At 45.0% G+C, this 21,094-nt stretch overlaps 1 protein-coding gene across 1 annotated transcript in view; it reads right to left on the reverse strand.

Annotated features, from left to right (window-relative positions):
* Positions 1-21,094, reverse strand: part of ARHGEF26 (Rho guanine nucleotide exchange factor 26) — a 39,659-nt gene that overhangs the window by 5,440 nt on the left and 13,125 nt on the right. Inside the window, exons 6-11 of the mRNA XM_052687186.1 lie at positions 11,793-11,945; positions 11,192-11,321; positions 10,669-10,743; positions 9,106-9,195; positions 5,002-5,156; positions 1,069-1,278 (exon numbers count right to left, since the gene is read on the reverse strand). Of these exons, the coding sequence (XP_052543146.1) occupies positions 1,069-1,278; positions 5,002-5,156; positions 9,106-9,195; positions 10,669-10,743; positions 11,192-11,321; positions 11,793-11,945 (813 nt within the window). The remainder of the gene's footprint in view (positions 1-1,068; positions 1,279-5,001; positions 5,157-9,105; positions 9,196-10,668; positions 10,744-11,191; positions 11,322-11,792; positions 11,946-21,094) is intronic.

The following is a 21,094-nucleotide window of genomic DNA, read 5'->3' on the forward strand; positions in this document are numbered from 1 at the left end:
CTGCTTGTTGTTCTGTTCAAAAGCAGGACACCCTCCAGAACCGCTTCAGGAGAACAAGGAGCACCTCTATCCCAGCACAGCTCCGCAGCTTCCCCAGGCGATGCCCAACTCCTCCTCCCAGTCACTGCTGTGCCGTTCCCACTCCCACACCATCCAACCATTGTTACAACTGTGCACAAACCACAGCTGCAGGACAGCAGCACGCAGCCTTCACACCCAATGTCTGCCTGCCACCACGCCTCAGGATGAGCCGTGCTGTGCTATAAATGCCACGCTGCCCATACAACCATCAGGATATGCTGCTTGGGAGAAACCAGTACAGAGGAAGTATCAGAGCAGTCCTGAAGGAGTCTGCAGTGAGATTTTTCAAGGCTGTCCTATAAAGACCCACAAAAAGGAAATCTCCCTACCCAGCACACAGAAGGCAGCATTTCTCTGCCAGTCAGCTGCTGTGCTGCAGGCTGAGATGGGAGCAGTGCTGGACAGGGCTGGAACTCAGCCCACCACTGCAGTGCTCCTTGCAGAGCGCTCATCAGGAATGCACCCTGCTGTCTTTCAGCCCTGAGTCACTTGCAGGACAGCTGTGCATGTAAGCAGGCTGCAGAATGCACGATACATGCAGTGCTTTCAACTGCAGTGCATGAGCTGCTACTCTGGTTTCCTTTAGGCACTTGCCCTCAGGGCACAACTACAGGAAGGCTCTGTGTTCACAGGCAACTTCCAGCTCTCAGAAGAACATTTGTCAAAGAGTGTTTAAACAAATGTACTTATAGATACCTCAGCCACATTTGCAGTTCAAATGGAATTAGAATAATCTCAAGCTGGAAACACAAACATTGTGAATCCCAGCACCCAGACCCACAAAGGAACACCCAACTCCAGACTGTATCCAAGAGCTCCAGCAGCTTGTGGCCATGCCACTGCCCTGTGATGAAGAACCTGATGTGGCTGCAAGCTGCCATGAGGCCTTCCTCAAGGGAAGTGAAAAGCTACTGCAGAGAAGCTCAGAGAGGTACATGGCTTCCTCCAGTATTTTAACATTTTATTCTGCTGTTTGCTGTTACTTACTGAGTTTCTGTTCCCAAAAGCATCTCCACCTTCTCTCCTGCATGGTTACTGAGGACAGACAGCCTGAAGAGGTGAACTGGGGAGCTCTGCCGTGAGTACAGCATGGCTGAAGTGTTCTTCATGGGAGAAGAGGTCAGGTCCTCACTGTCACACTGCTGGACCACCAGCTGATCCCTTAAGGAATAATCTGTGACGTTGTAACTCTCCTCACTGCAGAACAATTAAAACAAAAACAACAGCCACAAGTTCAGTGTCAGCTTCCACTAGGTGCCTCTGGAAGCAAATCCAGTATAGAATCTGCTTTAACCACGCTGAATGGCACAATTCTGACATTTTGCATCTTCATCTTTTCTGCACATTTCTTTCTGAAACTACCAGCTTCCCACAGCCTGCAGTGCATTGCTCCATATGTTCAACTTACTCCACTAAAGCAGAAATGAGGCACAGCAATTGTGTTCTTATGCATTTCCTTCTGTACCTCCAAGTGAATCACAGACCTTCGTTTTAGAATACATAAGAAAAAAAATACACTTTCCTCTTCCTTGTGCCCACAGAAATATGGATAGGCAAACTGCTTCCCAATAGAGCACTATCAACCTTTAAAACATAGGATCATCTTGTCCATCTGCAGGTATAAGGTGCTAAAATCTACTTTACATTGTTCTGAAACTAATGACATAGCATCATCCAACTGTGACTTCTAAAAAGAGGCGAAGAATCACAGAATCGTAAGGGCTGGAAAAGACCTCAGAGATCCTCCAGCCCAACCCCAACCCAGTGCCACCAACACTGGTAAAATTCCTTCAGCAAAGTTTAATCACTGTTAGCATTATAACTTTTGTGACAAAATAATTCCCGGCAGCATGGAAAAAAACCATGGTTTTTCAAGCAGCTGTGAACAGCTAACATTCCCTAACAGAATTTAACCTTCAGGTGATTTCCAGTGTATGAAGTCCAGCTGCATTCCAATGTCAAGATAAACCTCAGAAGCTGACAAGCCATCGAGTGCTGAAAGCAGACGAGATTTGAGAGGTTTTCTTAGAGGGTCACAAAAAGCAGAATTTTCAATAAATGTGATCTCGGACTCAAATACAAGCCTGCAGTCTTGTGCAGCACTCAGGATGCTGCAGGTAAGTTTTCTGAACACTCAGTAAGGCGGTTTTACTTTAGCTGTATGTAACAAAGCTTCATGAATTGTGAGGTTCTCCTGAACTCACGGGATGCAGTGCTAGCTCGCTGACAGCTCTGGATCAGTAACTGAGGGACACAAAGCAGATCTCCATGATCCCAGGAGGGTATCTGACTATGAGTAGAGTTGTAGGCCAGCCGTGTCCTGTTTTTAGCAAAGCACTGTTACAGTGTAAGCTTACAAATCCCCCAGAAGAGAATCGCCTCTGCTGGTCAACCTCCCCCCAGGGGCACTTGTGAAGTGACCACTCTTCTGTGGAAGCTCCGTGTGCCTGACAGCAGACAAATCCACATCCACAGCCTGCAGTTACACTCATCAGCTGTGCAGGAGAGATGTAAGCACAGTCCTTCTTATCCATCCGTGTTAGGGGTGTAGAAGAGGAAGAAAGATGAAAACTCATTATGATAGAGATGCATACAAACATGGCAGTATTGTGCACGAAGTAAATATCCTCCATCTCAGCAAGGCACTGGTGTCACCATGCTCTGCGGAACATGGAAGAATTTCTTCACCAGCTCAGAGAAAACCATTTCCCAGATATGGCACCAGTAAGAAGAGCCATTGTGCAATCCATGTGCATCTCAGGGCAGACAGAAAGAACTCAAGATGTGAACTACACTGCCTGCTATTCTGCTACTCACTGTGTTGCAGTATTACCTTCAAATCCAATAAGGGACCCTGTAATGGGAGTCATGGCCACAGCAGTGGCAATTTGCAGTTCAGCAATGAAGTTAAGGAGAAAAAAGTAAAACTGAGAGCTGAGCAGTACAGAAATGCATGTTTTGTTCTCCAGAATCGATGTGACAGGTCCACAACATCACTCACACTTCCCCTTCTGTGCTTTTCTCAATGGTGCTGAGTATCACTCAGCCACTGTTTGCCTGACCTGGTCAAAGTGTGATGGAACAACTGTCCATGCTGGTGCTTCAATTTCAAACAAAAGTCAGACTGTAGCTCAGGATGACGACCATTAATAAAGCATCATTAGATTTAAGAACAAGAACCCCGGTGCATCCTCAATACACCCCAACACACTCTTTGTATTTGCTCAGCTAAAATGTACTACTTCTCATTACAAAAAGGCTTCTGGAGTGCTAGTTCCCTTGGTATTCAAGGTGCAGTTCATCCAATGACAATTCTGACACATGCGAACTGTTTCTAAAATGCAGATGGGCAGAACGCAGCCGTATCTCACTGGGCAGGCAGCTCCTCACTGCCACTGGGCACGGCCACCACCACAGTGCTGTGGGAAGAGGAGCTCTGGGCCATCCCAGCACGCACAAGTTTCTGCATATATGGCAAACTGCTCACACAGGACAGCTGAACTTTGGGGAAAGGATGAAGCAGCATGATTGCAGCACTAAGTAATTAGTATTTTTAGCACAGTAGAGTGATTTGGTTGTGCAACGACAATCTTTTGAGAAAGCAATTGCTGCAGTAGAAATACAAATAACTGAACCCGGCAAGCAACAAATATTTCTGTCCACTGCTGCAGTGTCCATGGTAACACTGGGGGAAGAAGAGCAGCTCACCAAAGCTCAAACGTTATTAATGACCAGATTCACTTGGGTAAGTGCACGCTTCGTGCCCAGAGGACTGGGAGGTTCACACACAAACTCTCTTCAATTCTGGTGTGTTCAGGGGGTGTTGTTCAATTGCCCAAATCAAGCTGATTGTTAAGTTTGCTTTAATTTTGGTTTCTGGGCCCATTCAGGATGTTTCGATTCCAGCAGCTGGAAGACATTATAAATCAAAAGCCCCAAAGCTTTGATAAGATGCATTGTTATAAAAACCTGCATTATAATCTGGACAACCAGCCAATAAACAACATAACAACACGGATAATAAACTCATCATCGTTTTCCTAACTCAGACATTTACTTAGCTACCAACACAGCCACACAACAGCAGGCCTGTGAGAAAAACACAGCTTAAGAAATGAGAGAGGGCTCTGGTGAGCAGCCAGAGGTGGAACAAGGGGCCTTGGAGGGAACGTTCCAGCAGGACCTCGACCAGCACTGAATCTCAGGATCACGGTCACAGCATTAAGAGCTGGGGACAATTCCACTGATTTTCCTCCTCATTGCATAGCGGTGTTTTGAGTTAAATATATTTTCCTCCATTTTGGAATATTTACATTTTCTTCGCAAATTTTATATTCTAATTCACTCCTCCTAAGTTCTGATTAAAATTATGATTTGAAGTTTCACAGAACAGCATCTCTTACAAACAGCTGGAATTTGGCTCAACTGATCAACGCAAATCCAAAATCATCCTTCCAAAGAGTTTCCAGCCTCAGGAAGGTTTGTCTATCAAGGATTATTTAACAGCAACATCAGAGGATGCAAATTCCATTCAATTATTCTAAGTCTCCCCTCAAATCCAGTGATAAAAGTTTAACTGGAGACCACTGGAAGCATCTTCCCGTAAACCTCTCTCAAAGTAATTCCTGTAACTGTATAAACAGTTTCACAAATTTTGACTAATTAACACGTTTAATCCACATTTTGTACCAGGCCCCTTCAAACCTCATTCAGTTTTCCAATTAGCAAATGGCTAGAAAATACAGAGCAATTCTGTGCATGCAATCACGTTTGCCCTTCCCACGGCAGGAAATGCTGGTTTCCTTTCCCTTGGGATGAGGCACACAGCAGTCACAACAACTCACAACACAGCTTCATGCTGGATGGCCTCTGTGTGCCGCAAGAGCCAAACACGAGATTCTGTATTGGTGAAGCTCTTACCTCTTCTTCTTGGTGATGATGAGGACATCATTGAAGAGGAAGAAGTACACCTGCTGTTTAGAAGTCCTTTTAGAGAAAAGTCCCGTGTCTTCTACGTAGGCTGTTAACTCTCCCCTTTTCACTAACCATCGTGAAGAAGAAACCAATGGAAATGGCTAAAAATCAAGAAAATAACATTTTAATATTCTAAAAATAGGTTTTTTTCCCCCTCCTTTTTTTAAGATCAGGAAACAAATATTCAGGAAAAAACCCACTTGAATAAACTCAAAGTGCAGAGATTAGGAGCACAAGTTTTAAAGTATCCACAAGTAAGAGCCTGCAAATGCTTGAAAATTCTCATATTCCCAACCTAATTGCTCATCCATGATCAAAATGAGCTCCCGACCACTCACACTTCGGGGTGGAAATGATGCCCTAAGGAGAGGAAAACTGCTTGTGTGGGGCTGGCAGCAGCCCATTCCCTCAAGAGCACATGGACATGGATGGGACACAATCAGGGCTGGCTGTCCCCGACTGCTGGCAGGAGCTGGGCTGCCCATGGCGCTCAGCTCCTCTCAGTGCTGAGGGTTGCTCCAGCAGGCTGCTGCTTCTGCCCCTTGATGAGCCCAGCAGTGTAGCTGGTTCCCTTGAAACCACTGCAGATCATTACAGATTAAGGAAACCTCCAACTTTTTTAGTTTTGCCTCAGGCTGATTTGTATCTTCACACATCCAGAAGAGACCACAGAGACTGCTCACCTGGATTTGGTCCTCCATGCAGCCATCCACTGGAGCACCACTTGTGCTACACTGCAGACGTACAGCAGTGATATATGATAAATATATGTATAACCTGCCATTATTTCAGTGAGTACTTTCTTAGAAGGGACAGACAGGCACTGGCACAGGCTGCCCTGGGAAGTGGTGCAGTGACCATCCTGATGGTGTTTAAGGAAGGGCAGATGTGGTTCTTGGGGACATGGCTGGGGCAGTACTGGGATACATGGGTGGCTGGACTGGATGATCGTAAGAAATCTTCTCCAAGCCTGGTGATTCTATGATTCCATATTCTCCAATTTGAAAATGCAGGATTTGATTTGAACCCATTCTTCCTAAGTAGATTTTCACCCAAGTCTCCATCTCTGTTAGTGAGTCAGACAACCTTACTAGAAATTGCTGTAATTTTGAGTTCATTCACTGACACTGCTGCTCATCTCACATCTGTGGCTAACATCAATCCAACTTATAAAGTGACAGTCCTTGGAGAAAGTGATAGAAACACCTCAATTAACCACACAGCTTACAAAGGCTCAATTTAGCTCACTACTCTGATATGGCAACGCAGAAGAGCTGCCAAATTTCATCTCTATAATCTAAGTAATTTCTAAGTTCATAAAAGCATTTAACTTCCTTACACCAAATCAAAGCTCTGCAGCTTCAGTACATTTTTGTAAGCAGGCAGCTTCACATATTTACCCTTCCTGAAATGTAGTAGCAGTTCCCTGTGATGATAATAAATGTGAAACATCAGACCAGAGGTTATACCACCTCCTAGGGGACTTCACAAAATCAAAAGGCTGGGCTGTGGGTCCAGAAATGACAGAGCAGTTTGGTTCTTGGACTCAAGCTTTTGCAGAAAATTCCTTTCCTGGCACTAAAACCCCCCAAAAAACCCACATCTGAATCTTCATTAAAAATACAGAGCCTACAGGTGAGCCATGTACAGAAGTGATGTAGATTTTAACAGCTTCTCTTGTACTCCCATGTAATGCTCTACAATCACAGCAAAGAAAATAAGAATTACAAAATGCATACAAAATGTATGAGAAAAGAACAGAAATAGTTTACCTGATCTATGATGGTTACGGAATAGAATCATCACGACTGTTCTTCAGATAAAGCTATTTTAAAGATTTCTAGAGCATGAACTAAAAACTCTCTAATCTCTACCTCAAATGAGTTCATCCTAGTCACCCATGAGATCTTCCTAGTCAACTGTATTCCACAGGCGTCTTGTGCTTACTTTAATATTAATTTTCCCTTAATTGACAAAAGAGTACGATGTGTACATCATCTGCTCTCTGTGTGAAGTAAGCCATCAGAACTTAACATGTATTGGAACTTGGCCAAAACAATCCAGCAAGCATTCCAGCTGGCACTGCTCAAACAGAAGAAGTGTAAACCACTAAGTGGCCGTATTAACAGGCGTGGAGGGAAAAGGTATTGCATAAAGAATACAGAAAAAGAAAATACAGTTCTATTATTGTCATGAAATCACTGAGAGCTGCCAGTCCCAGCATGCCCACTGCAAGGATCACACAGGGCCTGTTCCTGCTGCAAGGTCAGATCCATATCCTGATCCCCTGCCAACAGAAAAATAACGGGCACTGAAGATCTGCTGGGTGCTTCTGTGGGTCAGAAAACTGGGAAGGAACGTGGGAAGCCAATCACCCAAAGTTGTCAAACTATTTAAAACTCTATTTTAGATTATCCAAATACCTGAGGCTGTTATCACCAGTGTTAGCAGATGCTGTGATGTCACTCAGGAGACGTTTCCTTTATTCTTGTTACATAAATGTTATTAGTATGTAAATAGAAATACTGCAGACAATGTGAGAAATACCTTTTTGGAGATAGGATTTACTCGGAACAAGACTGACCACTTGAAGACATAAATCCATACTTCACATCTGATGACAAATCCAACCAAAACCTTCTCTCAAAACTATACTGGTTATGTAGTGAGACACAAATCACAGAAATGGTACTTTAACAGTGAATGAACAATGAATTTAACAAAGAAGACTCAATGTACTTCAAGAGGTTTTTTGTACGTACAACAAAACCCCACCAACTGTTGTTATTTCTGCTACAGATTTCACCCTACTGCAATCTGGATGTTCAAACAGTGCTAGGAGCCTTTCTTGGACTAACAGCCGTTGGTTGGTGCAGCTCCTGGGTGAAATCTCCTGGTGTCAGTACAGCAGTGCTGTCAGTGCAGACGCAGCAGCCGCCTGCGTGGCGCATCAGTGAGCAGCAGGGCAGGCACAAGGGCAGCTCACACACCTGCTCTGAGCATTAACTCCCACCTCGACAGAAACGGGGTGCTGAACTTTACCCCTCATTCTCAGAGCTGGGGTGCTAAAACTCAACCAAGGAATTGTTTTATTTCAGCTGCAGTAGATAAACAGGCGTCCCTTTCTGCTGCTGAACTGACATGGAGAGCAAGTAACACTTCATCAAACAGGCATTAAAAAACCCTTTTTGCTGTAACATACACTGACTCACTCTTATTAGAGAGATGTTTTTTTCCTCAGCTGAAGTCTGAAACCTATGCAAAATTTCAGAGCTGCCCACAGTTCATGGCAGCGCCCACCCATGTGTAAGGAAAGGCATCAGAAGTCATTCACACACTGCCTCACAATGTGCTCAAGAGAGAAATGCAATTGCTTTGCCATGCCATGCTTCCCCCCAGAAATGTTTCTTTGTCTCAGATCAGTCAATTCGTGTATGAGCTATACAGGTTCCATGACACGGCTGCCACTGCAGCAGAGAACTGTGATGCTTCTCAGAAATGATGCTGAGCATTTCTCTGATTTTCTTTATGTGAGAGAAAAGAGAAAGTTAACTCAAAACCTGACAGTCCTCAAGAAAACCAGTGATGAGAAGGACACAGGCAGAGCAAAGCATGGCACCACGCAGTACTTGTGACAAAATCGTCTTGCACATCTTTGTGAAAGACATGAAACAGTGCAATGTCCTATTAGGCACTCCACCAGGGACAGGCTTTCATCCACACAGGTAGACCAAAGCCTGGGCATACACTCTTCAGTAATTAATGCTACTTTATTCTTAAAAAGAAGTTCTTCTACTCTATTTCCCTAAAAAGTCTCACCTCAAAGCTTAACAGACCTTGCTAAAGGTGCAGCAGTCCTCAGTTACTCAAGTTTCCAGAGCTTCAGCTACCTTAGAATATGAATTTGTCTTCCCATTAACTGAGAAGTCACATCAGGACTACAGCCTGCCCTAATTTACTTTGTGCATTTGGTAATGAAGCTACCAAAACTTAAACACAATCAAAGCTCCTCCTATGCTAAATGATTCTGGTTCCTTGATTTAATCATACCTTGATTTTAAATTCCAGCTGGGAGTTAATCGTGTACATCATTTCTGTCCTTTCCATTTTCCGAGCACCTTCATTGCACAAACGCACCAACTGAAAAACAAGACATTTGCTGAGCGCGTTTCACGTCCTCACAATCTATAATACCAGTAACTCTTGTTCCTTGATCCAACACACTTCTGTGGAAGCATTTACAAAGGATCTGACATTTTCACAATGCTTTCAAGATCTGAACGAATGCACCAGAGTGACCTGGTCAGAGCTGAGAGCTGGTTCTGCTCTGGGAGCGGACTGGATGACCTCCTGAGGCCCCTCTCAACCCACACCACTCCACGATGCTATGATTACTATTTCTTCTTCAGCACAGCCCTCATGGTACAAAGCTACAGCCAGAAGACCTGACTGAGAAGGCTTACACTCACTGATCTACATGAGCACCCAGCCCCACAGAACCCATCCTTCCAGCCTGACAATCCGTGCTGCACACTGACGGCTATCACATGCATGCAGCTCCTTCATAGAAGGAAGTCCCAATACAAATACTGCAGTGCCACCTTGTTGAACTCAGGCAAACTGCTCTAGGGGTTGGCAGCCCTGCCCACAGCAGGGGCACTGAAACTAGATGACCTTTAAGGTCCTTTTCAACCTTGGCCTTTCTATGAGGCTATGAAACTTCCCCAGGGACGGCTTCACTGCAGCTGGCATTCAGGACACAATCTCAAAGCACACACCATAGCCCTACTGAAGCCTGCACACCAGGGAAGAGGCATGCACCCACAGGTGCAGTCAGAAGGGCATCCAGTCACATTCCCTTTAACTCCACAAATGCCATGCAGGATTTCCTTCAGTTAATGAGCCTTTTCTTCTTTTAAAAATCACTTTACAAATCATTTACTGCTCCTATGGAAAAAGTAATTGTGTTGGCAACAGTACGGTGTTCCTGAGTTTAGGATATTTTCCTAAGTAAGAGAAAGACAATAATTTAGCCAAGAAAAAGGCCACTATGGACTGATTTTGATTAAGACAATGTAGAGCTTTTATATCCTTTGCTGCTCTCCCTTACACATGAATATTCAAGGCCCAAAGCAATATGTAGCCCTGAAAGGTAGAGAAAGATTTTTTTAAATTATTTTTATTTTTAAGTAATGTCAATAATCACATTTAATGACAGTCTATGATGCGCTATGGCTTCTGAAACAGATCTTGCAGGCAAAAAATAGCCCTGAAATTCTTAATTTTCTTTTCATACCACAATGCCCTGCTTGACAGTCTTCTATTTCCAGAATATGCCTATCTGCAGCTATCTAGAACATGTATACATGTATTTTAAACAGATGAATTGGAATTTCTCACTAATCAAAAAAAATAATAATCAGCTTGCTTAGTTTCACATAAAACAAACTGGAATTTGTTGTAAGTGCTGTTAAAATCTCCAACCAATATGCATGGAAACTTGCACTCTTCTACCTTTGATTATTGGCAAACAACTGACAGCAGCAGACACCCTTAGCGTGCAGTAAAAGCAGGCAGGCTTAAGCACAGACTTTTCTGCACTCCAGGACATACCTTGCTCACTTCCTTCAGAGCCTGCTTGCAGTTCTCATATTTCGGTGAATCTTTAGGAGTTTTCTGACAAATGGTCTGAAAGAAAACATCCATTACTGCACAGAACTAAAAAGCACAGACTGTAACAAATACAGAAATTCACATACACATTAATGGTAATCAAAGAGCTGAAGAACCAGCTGTGAACTTACAGATAAATGAGAGAACACTGTGGACTTACAGATAAATGAAATGACGCTAATTGATTGATTTTAATCCTAACAGTCTGTGTAGCTTCTGTGCCAAGTTATTCCTCCTTGGTTTCAGAATCAATTCTACTATAGAATCTTTCTGATTGGACTTCTAAATATTTAATGTTTGACTGCATAACCAAATAAATGCTACTGCATGTCATGCTCTGCAGCCCTGTCGGTACTTACAGCCCTGTGCCTCCTACAAGCAATGGGATCAGCCAGGAATCGAACATAAAGGAGAGCTAACATTAAGAGAACACAAAGGAAAAAAAGAAAAGCAACATTCTCACATCCATCAGCAATGGAAGACGAGTAACTCTCTGCATAGGGAGAATGAGGAAGGAGATCATCGGTAAATTCCTGCAGTCTTCATGGGACTCAATGCGTGACAACACCTCTTTAAATGCTGGATTTGTAGCTCTGGTGAGGAAAAGGGAGGGGAACTTAACAGTGTTTTACCCAGGAATTGTGAAAGTTGGCAGATTTCAGAAATAGGGGAGATGCAGTTTGAAAGATTTGTATCGCAGCCTTCAGTGTTACTTGCTTAGATATGCATGACCAGTACTGACATTTAGGGAGCTCGTTTTCTCCCACAGGAGAACATGAGTGCAAACAGACTCACAGGTAACAGAAGCAAAGCACAGCTTTGGTAAATTCACAAACCTGCACTTACCAGCAAACAGGCAATGTGACACACAGCCACAACCAGGACTGCACGATGCAGCCCGGCGCGTTTCCACCCCCAGGGACTTCAAAGGCCCTTCTGCATGAAGGAACACCAAGCATGTGAGGACATGCTGTGAGCCCCAGGCCTCGCACCAAGTACCACAGCCTTTGCCTCCTACTATGAAGGGAGTGATTTTGCAATCATATTTTAAAATTAGCTCTTACAGCAATTTCTGAAGCGTTCGCTGCTGATAGACTTCATTAGTGCAGTATTTTACATAAGGATCAAACGTGGAGGAAGAATGCTTTTCCACAATATCACTAATATCGTCAATGAAGATGTTGTTCTGATGCCTTGCTTCAAGCTCTTTGAAGAACCTGTGAAAAAAGGAAAGAAACCACTCAGTTTACAAAAGCAACAGCAACTTCCTTGCAGCATTTTACACTTCAACTGACACAACCCGTGGCTTTTATAACCTAATGACAATTTGAATAGTTTGTGGAAGGGTGAGGTCATCCCTCCTTCTGGCAGAGCAGCGTGGGAAGCCTTTCGCTGATGTCGGGGCGGTGGGTGTCAGCTGGCACAGCTCCCCCAGCACCACCCCCCAGCTGCTGCCAAAACCACCCAGGCCCACACAGTGTGGTTGGACGGGAATTTCCAGAAACGGGGTTGAAAAAGAAATGGAACAACTTCAAGCACAGCATTAAATCACCATTTCCTCCTGTAATAAGGGAAGTACAATACCAGAATAAGTCCAAGTAAATAGAGTGTGAACTGCTAAACCTTACGTGACTGTCTTATCTGCTTCAGTCTACCATTAACCCCAAACACAGGATGGAAACAAAGAGGAAACAAAGCAAACTCTTCTTCCCTGCTGCTCATCCTCTATTCCAAGTCAGAGCCCCTTTGACCTCTAAGAGCTTTTCACTCCTTCTTGCCCTTGTAATTTTATCAAAAACCAAATGCCTTCATTTCAACAATGCTCATTAGAAATATTTTGACCCTTTGGGGTACAAGGGCTGAAATGAATTGGTATTAGAGCTATTGCAGGTCATTAGAGCCATCTGACATCAGTGCAATGCAAAAAAAAACAAACATCTAGAAGTTACTGAAAATCCCTCTAGTATTTTTCCTGCTTGCAAGTGTTACAACCAGGTAATGTGCCAGGATAAACCAGTTAGCTAAAAAACTGACTTGGAGCACAGCAAAGTAGCACAAATACTTGAAACACACGGCCCTGTATCAAGCTAAAGCACTGGGAAGTCTAGTTTTGTTTTGTTTTGGCCCATTATCCTATTTTCTCATTACTAACCACTGGCTTTTCAAAGCCTGTCACCCTGAGGCATCTCATTTCGGTGCCCCAGCCTCGGCACTGCTTGTTTTACAGATGTAAGGACTAGAGAGGAGGACAAAGAGAAGCTCATTATGCAGGTGTGTTAAGAGGCTCACAGAAATGAACACACTTTGCTGTCTGACTGATGATGGCCACGCTCAGACTGCAGCCACACAGCCAGACGGAGCGCCTGGGGTTGGCTGCTTAGTTTGACAGCTCTGACTGCACACTACCTGTAGCTTCAACCAGCTGCTGGCATTTAATGAATACCAGGACACTGCTCACAAACAGATGTAGTACATCCACCACTGCTTACCGCTTTCTCCTCCCTTTCCCCCAGAGTGCTGCAGCAGTATCATTCATAGCGTTGCCAATTTTGGAAGGCGCAGTCCTCCAGACTCCTATTCTCCAACCATCTCATTTCAAAGCATGAGCTATTTCACACTGCCACTGTGTCACCTATGAGCTCTTGCACAGACAGCAGTGCTGGCACAGCAGGCCCAGCTGCAGCGAACTCTGCCAGCCAGCAGAACCACAGCAGGCAGCTCCGAGCTGCTGGCCACAACTGCAGAGGACCGGAATTCATTTCCACTCCTCTCAGACCCACTGATGGCTGGGAGAAGCTCAGTGCCCTGCCAGCTAGGAGCCCTTCTCCCTGCTCCACGTTACCACACGCCGAGCCAGCGTTTGATCGTGCTGCGCTGGAACTGACGCTCGTAAAGCTGCTCTCGTGCTTCACCAATGACACCAACAGACACAGCCATTCTAGGAATCAGTACAAATCCTGCTTAGTAGGAGATACCTTAAAAAAAAAAAAAAGAAAAAAAGAAAAAAAGGGACAGAAAAAGCACTCCCACATCTCATCACCCTCAGAACGCACGGAAAGAAACATGACTGCTGGAAATCACACGCTGCAGTTGGACTCAAAGTCACCTGCCCAGCAGCCACAGTGCAACAAACAGGCACGTCCCAACTCACTTCTACTTAAAATTCTCAGACAGACTCTGTCGTGAGGATCACAACTGACTCACTCAGTGCCAACTCAACCAGCTACAAATTAGCTGCACTCTGCCCTGTGACTGTTTTCTCTTAGCAGCAGGAGGACCTAATAAAGCATTTATTTCCAGAGCTTAAAGCTAGTTCCACCAAAGTGAAAGTCAAACAGCACACTAACAGAGAAACTGATTTCCTCTGCCCTGCCCCGTGCTGTTTCAGAGAAATGTCCCATCCAAAATACCCTGAAACTCTTCCTCTCCTAAAGGCTGTGTGCCAGACCCAGCAATACAGATGTCATTAATTTCCTGTTTGTTCCCTCTTCCATCTCGGGAAGGAGAAACACTGCAGTACACAGCAGCACCAGGGTTGTCCCAGCCCTACTGCAAGTTTCCCTTTGCAGTTTTGGAGCCTTGTGTGAAGGTTCTCCCTCTAAGCACATCATTAGTAACCCGTCCATCATCATGTGGAACAACATGCCAGGATTTGCTCAGGCAGTTTTCTTAAGCTAATTCTGCCTCTTAACTGGCACTGCTTTGATCTCTACCTGACACACACAGCTTCCTGCCAAGCCTGGGCTAAGCCAGCTGAGCACAGCAGTGTCAGCACGATGTTATGCTGCAGGACTCAGCAATGCCTCCCTTACCAGCATCAAGTTCCCATCGATCCCAGCACAAGTGCTACTTAAAGGGATGCAATGAACAAATCAACCAAGTAAAGGTGGTGACATCAATTATTTTGCTCAGTCTTCCTTTTCAATGTTTGCTCTCTCTTCACCCCTAAGCAAAGATAATAAGCAAGATGGATTTACATTTTTACCAGCGCTGCCTTATTACCGGTTATGTCAAGATTAGGCTGCGCTGGATTAAAATTGTCTTTGGCCATGAGCTTCTAACCAGGCAGGCCATAGAAGAGTTAGAAAACTAATTCTATCAAAACTGCTATCCAGGAGCCAAAGCATCCCCCACCATCAAGCCCACTCTGCACATGGAAATGAACTGCCGATTATTCAAGTTACTATTATAAATTTTATGAAGTTATAACAACCTGTATTTCTGGCACAGGGATTAAAATGCACATTTAGCTTCACAATGCTTTTGGTGCTGTCCAACCCCTACAACTCTGTGGTCCTGTGATCTTTTTGTGAAGCCTACTGCCCACAGCAGCGAAGCTGCTCCCATCTAACACCCTTGATTTGCTACACACCCAAATGAGTGAGCGCATCAAGCTAAGGCCTGGGAGCACAGAGGAGAGGGAGCAGGAACCAGGCTGCCCTGCAGCAAGCAGTGTGATGGGAGAAAGCCTGCCGTGCTGCCACAGCCCCGTATTGGTGATGTTACACACCTGCTAGGAAAGCTTCCATCTCAGGGATTCACAGACCTGTGAAGACTGTACAGCTTTAAAATCTCATCTTAAAATAGCACACTGACCCAATGATACAGGAGAGGAGCCAAAGGAACACACATACCTCCTCCTGCTAAACACAACCATTTCCAGGCAACGTACAATGTGGAGCCTTCCCAAAGCTGTGTGCTCCCCCTGCACACAGAGGGGCTGGCAGCGCTCACTGCCCTCACCAGCAGCCTCTGCTCAGTCCCACCAGGACTGCCTGCTGCTGCCCTCCTTGCAGCCTTGCCACAAGGAAAGCACAGCTTTCCTCTGAATAACCGCTTGTATGGGAACTGCTGAGTCCTGGCCTGAACCACCGATGGAGCACCTGGGGAATGGACCAGGTCAGCCCTGGGAGCTCAGGGGAAGGCAATTCAGCTGTGGGACCAGACGGGGTGGAGCCTGGCTGCACCTCTCTTGGACCCCTTTGAAGGGCTGACTGCCACTGGGGAAGGAGCTCTTTCTGGAGATCCACCCCTGTGATCTTAGAATCTTCTGATATGGGTGAGCAATCTTCCTCCCTTCCCTTATAGTGCTTTTCTATCATGCTGGTCCTTCCATCATCACACCTTTGTTGTAATGCCTTTCCCACTGTACTGATCTAATTGCTGCTGAACATCCATGAGCTGTACTATCAAAAATCCAGTTTTCCTCTTTTACACTTCCTGCAGTAACAATAAAGCTGAAAAGCGGTGCAAGGGCTGTAACCAGAACAAACCAGCACCAAAGCAGAGGCTCCACACAGGTCAGAGCTTCAGCTGAACGGCACCATAGGAGTGGCTGCACAGCCCCTCTACTATGCAGCTGCTGGCTCCAGCTGCACAGTGTTAAACTGCAAGTGCCACTGCTCTGCACAGCAACTGTCCTCAAACACAAACACACACATAACTCCCTGCACAGCTCAGGCCGCAGAAGAAGAGCCAGAGGTTGCAGGAATTCAGCTCGGAACGCTGCTGCTGGCAGCGCTTTGTTAAACTGAGAACACATTCATACAACGTAGCAACGGGTTTCAGCACAAATAAGTATTACAGCAGATGGGAGCTTTATGGCACAGCTCTGGTGATGCCAGCAGCTGCAGCAAATGCAAACCACCACCAAGTGGAAAGCCCAGCACCGACCGCGCCGGTCCCGAAGCACAACCATGGCTGCAGGACTCCTGGCTGTGCTCCTCACCTGCTGTCACCTGCAGCATGCTTTACATCCCAGCTCCCATCAGTATTTCAGCTCAGAACAAGGTATTTCTATCTGATGCCAAAACTATCCTAACTCACTGGCAGAGGGAAGATTTGGGGTTTGGATGTTTCTTTTTTTCTTTCAATGAAAAGCAGCTGGGGTTTACGTTAAAAACAATCATTAACAGAGACTCAGGTAAAGAAAGAAGGATTCCTATGCTGAGAGGCACAGCTGGGAAAAGAATGATTTGTTGTAATTTTATATATATACATGTATGTAGGTATACATGAGTGTGCAAACATTTCTAACCACCTAAAAAAGCATTCTCTTTCAAATTCTGTTCACCAACCAGCCTAAGGAAACTGTGATTCCGTTCAGAATCGTAACTCAGAAATATGACTCCCTGAACAGTGAACCTCTAGTCCCACCTCAAACAAGGAAGCTAACTTCTCAAAGAAGAATCACCAACTAAGGAATCCGAGTTCCAGTTGGGTATTATTCTTCAAATTATGCCAGTGCTGCACATCAACTGCAGACAAACATGGTCAGGTCGGCCCAGGGAGTTTTCTCAGCTGCTGAAAGAACTCTCCAAACAAATAATCCCTTAACAGCAGAACTGAAGAGCTCAGCAACTAGTGCTGATGTCCAAACAAACCAAAGGAGGAAAGCTGATGAAACACCAAAATAAACTCACTGCCCCAAGTCATGAGTGTGATACAAAACCCTGAACGTGTTCTGTCAGCACCTAAAATTTAGAGAAAAAGTGGTATTTGGACTCACAGCTCTTCAGTGCACTCCCTGGGCTCCCTGGAGCCTCCTGACAATCAAAATTGGCCCCATCAGCAATAAAACGTTAAAAAAAAAAAAAAAGAAAAAAAAAGAAAAAAAGGCAAAAATCACAGAGTAAACTCAGCAATGCTCCACACGTTGAGGACCAGAGCCTCACACTGAGCCCAGGGATCAGCAGCACCAGCTGTGGGTCAGTGGTGCCTGCACCCACCTGCACACAGGTATCTCACAGCACTCAGATCCTGCAGGAGGGTTTTAATTCCTCGTTTGCCTTTCTCTGTCCACTGAACACAGCGCTGCCACTCAGGCTTACTGAAAAGGGAGACATTTATCCACCTCAAAGCCTCCAGCACGAGCGGCCTTCCTTACAGGAGCAGAAAAATGCTCCCCAAACACCCTGCAGTGTCACTGAGCCACCTGGGAACCATGCTCAGTGGTACCAGCTTCCTTCACAGCTGGCTACAGCAACAACTGTGATAAATCCAGCACTGAGACTGTCAGGCCACGTGGGAGCAGAGGATGCTACTGACTGTTACACACTGGTACTGGGAAATCCAACCAGTCAGCTGCAGCCTGTGAACAGATCGCTTTCATACAGCTCACCTCAATCACCTGGGGTCTTCTCACAGTCCTTCAATTGCTCTTGTTATTATTACTACTGTTATTGTTGTACTTGGCTATTTTTTTTTCGTGCTTGACCTCTCAAATAAATTAAGTAACAAAACCCTGCCTTCTCTAAAAGTAGTGCTTCTAATGACTGTCAACTGACCCAATGCAGGCATGTCCTCAGTGAACACTGACACCACATTATCCCAAGTAGAAAGATTAAGGTTTGCCATACGTAAGGATATTGGAAAAAGATGAAGCATCAATCTAACTTACAGAAGAAGGAATTATAAAAAGCTTATCTGGATCCGAGGATATATTCACACATTAGAATTTAATTTAGGTACTCAGATAAGATGCTGAGCCACCTCACAACCCACACAGTTTTCTCTACTGAAGTCAACATGCAGAGTCAACAGTCTGAATTTGTCCTGGTAAGTTCTGTCTGTGCCTTCCTCTGCTAATGCTCTGCATATCCATAAGCCCTTTGCTGCCCCAGTGGCAGAGCAAGAAACACACCAGAGCTCCTCACCTGCTGTAAAGCTCTGGGTTTGATTTTCAGAGCAACTGTTGCTCGAGATGTTTCCCTCACTGCTCCCTGAGCTCCTCCTTCCCAGGAGCCCCCTGGGAACCTGACCTCCCTGCACCGTGCATTGAGGTTCTGACTGCTAACACCGACTGCACAGCATTCTCACACTACACAAGCTTTTAGTTCCAAATAAGCTGAGCCACGGCAGCCCAGCAGGTTACATCTCAGCATAACAGCCCTCTCTGAGCCTGGATGCAACTCGTGTGATTTTGTGCCCTCCCAGCTCGGAGCAATCACACTGCATACGCAGCAAATGCACCCTTAAGGAGTTAGGATGTTTTAACAAACACACACCAAGTATGCTGCATGCACAGTTCAGACCAACTCTTCTCTGTTAGCAGCACCCCAGTGACCTCCCAAAAGCAGAGACCATCCTTACTGTCTGCATTCATCTTCCAACAAAGGCAGTGTTGTTCAGTTACAACAGCCTCGTGTGCGCAGGGGCCTCTCCTGGCATTCTGGAGAGCTCCACTCAGTCTGTTCCAAGCCAAAGTTTCTACATATAACTGCTGAGCAGTTCTGACTGAGGATTCCACCTCTATCCACCACACTCTTCAGCTTCACTAAACTTTTGTCTGAGCAAGCCAAAGCTGCACCCGTGCACTCGCATTTCTTTTGTCTTTTTTAGAAAACTAAAGGCAGCTTAAAACAGAGCACATCTAGTGGCACAGATGCCAGATTTTGTTACATTTTTCCAACAGAAGGATGGGTTTTGCTCCTGTGCAAGACCTTGGAAACAGAGTGGAGGTACTGAGAAAGAGGCTTCTTAAAGCCCTTTGCATTATTTACACCAGTGAGGTTGCAGAAAGTGAGCACATTTTGTTATAGTTTAACAGTATTGCATAATTCAGGAAACAGAATATGCTTTCATTTAAGTTTAAGAAGGGTTATGAATTCTGATTTCACTCCAAGTAGTACTAAATCAAGCTCTTAAGCCATTACACTTTCCAGACCAAAAAGAATAAGAATGTAACTTTTGGGCAGCGTGGGGTTTTCCATTCTTTTTTTCCCCACCCACTTCCTCTGAGGACTACAAACCAAGAGGGTTTTACAGAATTCCCATGCACATACTGCTATCCCCACCTCTGCTTTCAATATTTTAACTGAGAAATTCAGGAGCGGATTGATTTCATGGTTTTGAAGACTCAGTCACCGAGAACAGGAGAAACAATCACAGCTTAGCTGTACTGCTATGTTCCACTGCTGCTTATGGAACCAATTCAAAGCAGCAGCAAATTCTCCAGACTCGTTAGCATTTCATTTCTATTAAGCTACCTAAAAAAGACAGCAGTTACCCCCTAACAGATGATGTTTCTGTATGCCCTAGCAAAAAATCAGCACATGATACTCTACTTTTACAAGTCACATTGCAGACAGGCAGAAGCCTTTAAAAGTACTACTAGAAAATAAGGGCTTGGACAACCTGCACCTCTGACAGCAGTGCTGCCCAACAGCTCCCCTCCCTGCAGTGGCTGTGGGATCCAGTAACAGCTTCCACATACAGATCTCGACTGTAGGAAAAGGAGATGAGCAAAGAGCATCGGGGAGATGCTGGACCACGACTGTGTTAAGCTCAAACAAATGCCTATCGCATGGCTCCTACCACAGGTTTCTACTTGACACAACACATGAGACCCTCTACCATACATGCTCCATGGGATAAAACCCTACTTCTGCATAAATACAGAAGACAAGCACTCAAATTCTGCAAAACAGATTTAAAATTCCACAGCACGTGTGGCTTTGGAGAAATGGGAGCCAAGAAAGGATGTCACCAGGGCTTAGAACATGGAACCTGAGAAGTTCTACAAAGGGAATGAAGGCTTGGTGAAAAATAATTCAGAAAAACATGATTTTTGCAAGAAGGAAGCAAAGGGGACAAAAGAAAAGGGACTAAAAGAAAGATGAATTGTGGAAAAGGCTGATTCCAGAAACACTCCTGCCTGGCAGAGCTCCCCCAGCCACTGCCCACGTCAGAAAGGAGGCAAATATTCTGTACTCCACAAGGAAGGCAAGGGGCACTTACAGTGTAGGAGATCAAACAACATTTTATCCTTCAGCTTCACTTCAAACCAGAAATAAGGTGCCAGAAAAGAAGCAGACACATTTCCATTCTTTAGTTACATAAGTGAAAGTAATTCAACTTCTGGTGCTGCTATTGGTCACACTAAAGCAACAACAAGTTACCATTAAGCAAAACCTCATGAAATAAATTTCTGAAGAATCTGCAGTATCCGAAACTCTGAAATACACTCTGAGTGCACATGGACGCACACAGGCAACGTTAAATGATTCTGTCAGTAATTATCAGCAATAATAAAACAGGCTTCACACCATTTCCACCACGGAAGTCCTGCCAGCACTCCCTCCCCGTCAGGCTCCATGCATACTGTATCTGTCCTCTCCATTGCTGACTTTGTAGGGAAGAATTTTAAAAATAAACTCGAAAAAGAGAAGAAGAAAGCAGAGCAGATCTGAGCAGCCCCTGCTGCCGTGTGCTGCGGATGCCCAGTGCTGCTCCCAGTGCCTGTGCTATTTACATAGGAGATAGCAGAGCTGCGCAGCGTGCTGCACATTGAGTACCAAGCAGAAAGTAAACAGATTTGACTCACTTAGGACAACACTGGCAAGAGGCAGCTCCTAAGGGCAAGTAT

Source organism: Tympanuchus pallidicinctus, unplaced genomic scaffold, assembly GCF_026119805.1.
Source record: "Tympanuchus pallidicinctus isolate F22 unplaced genomic scaffold, pur_lepc_1.0 scaffold22, whole genome shotgun sequence".
NCBI lineage: Eukaryota > Metazoa > Chordata > Aves > Galliformes > Phasianidae > Tympanuchus > Tympanuchus pallidicinctus.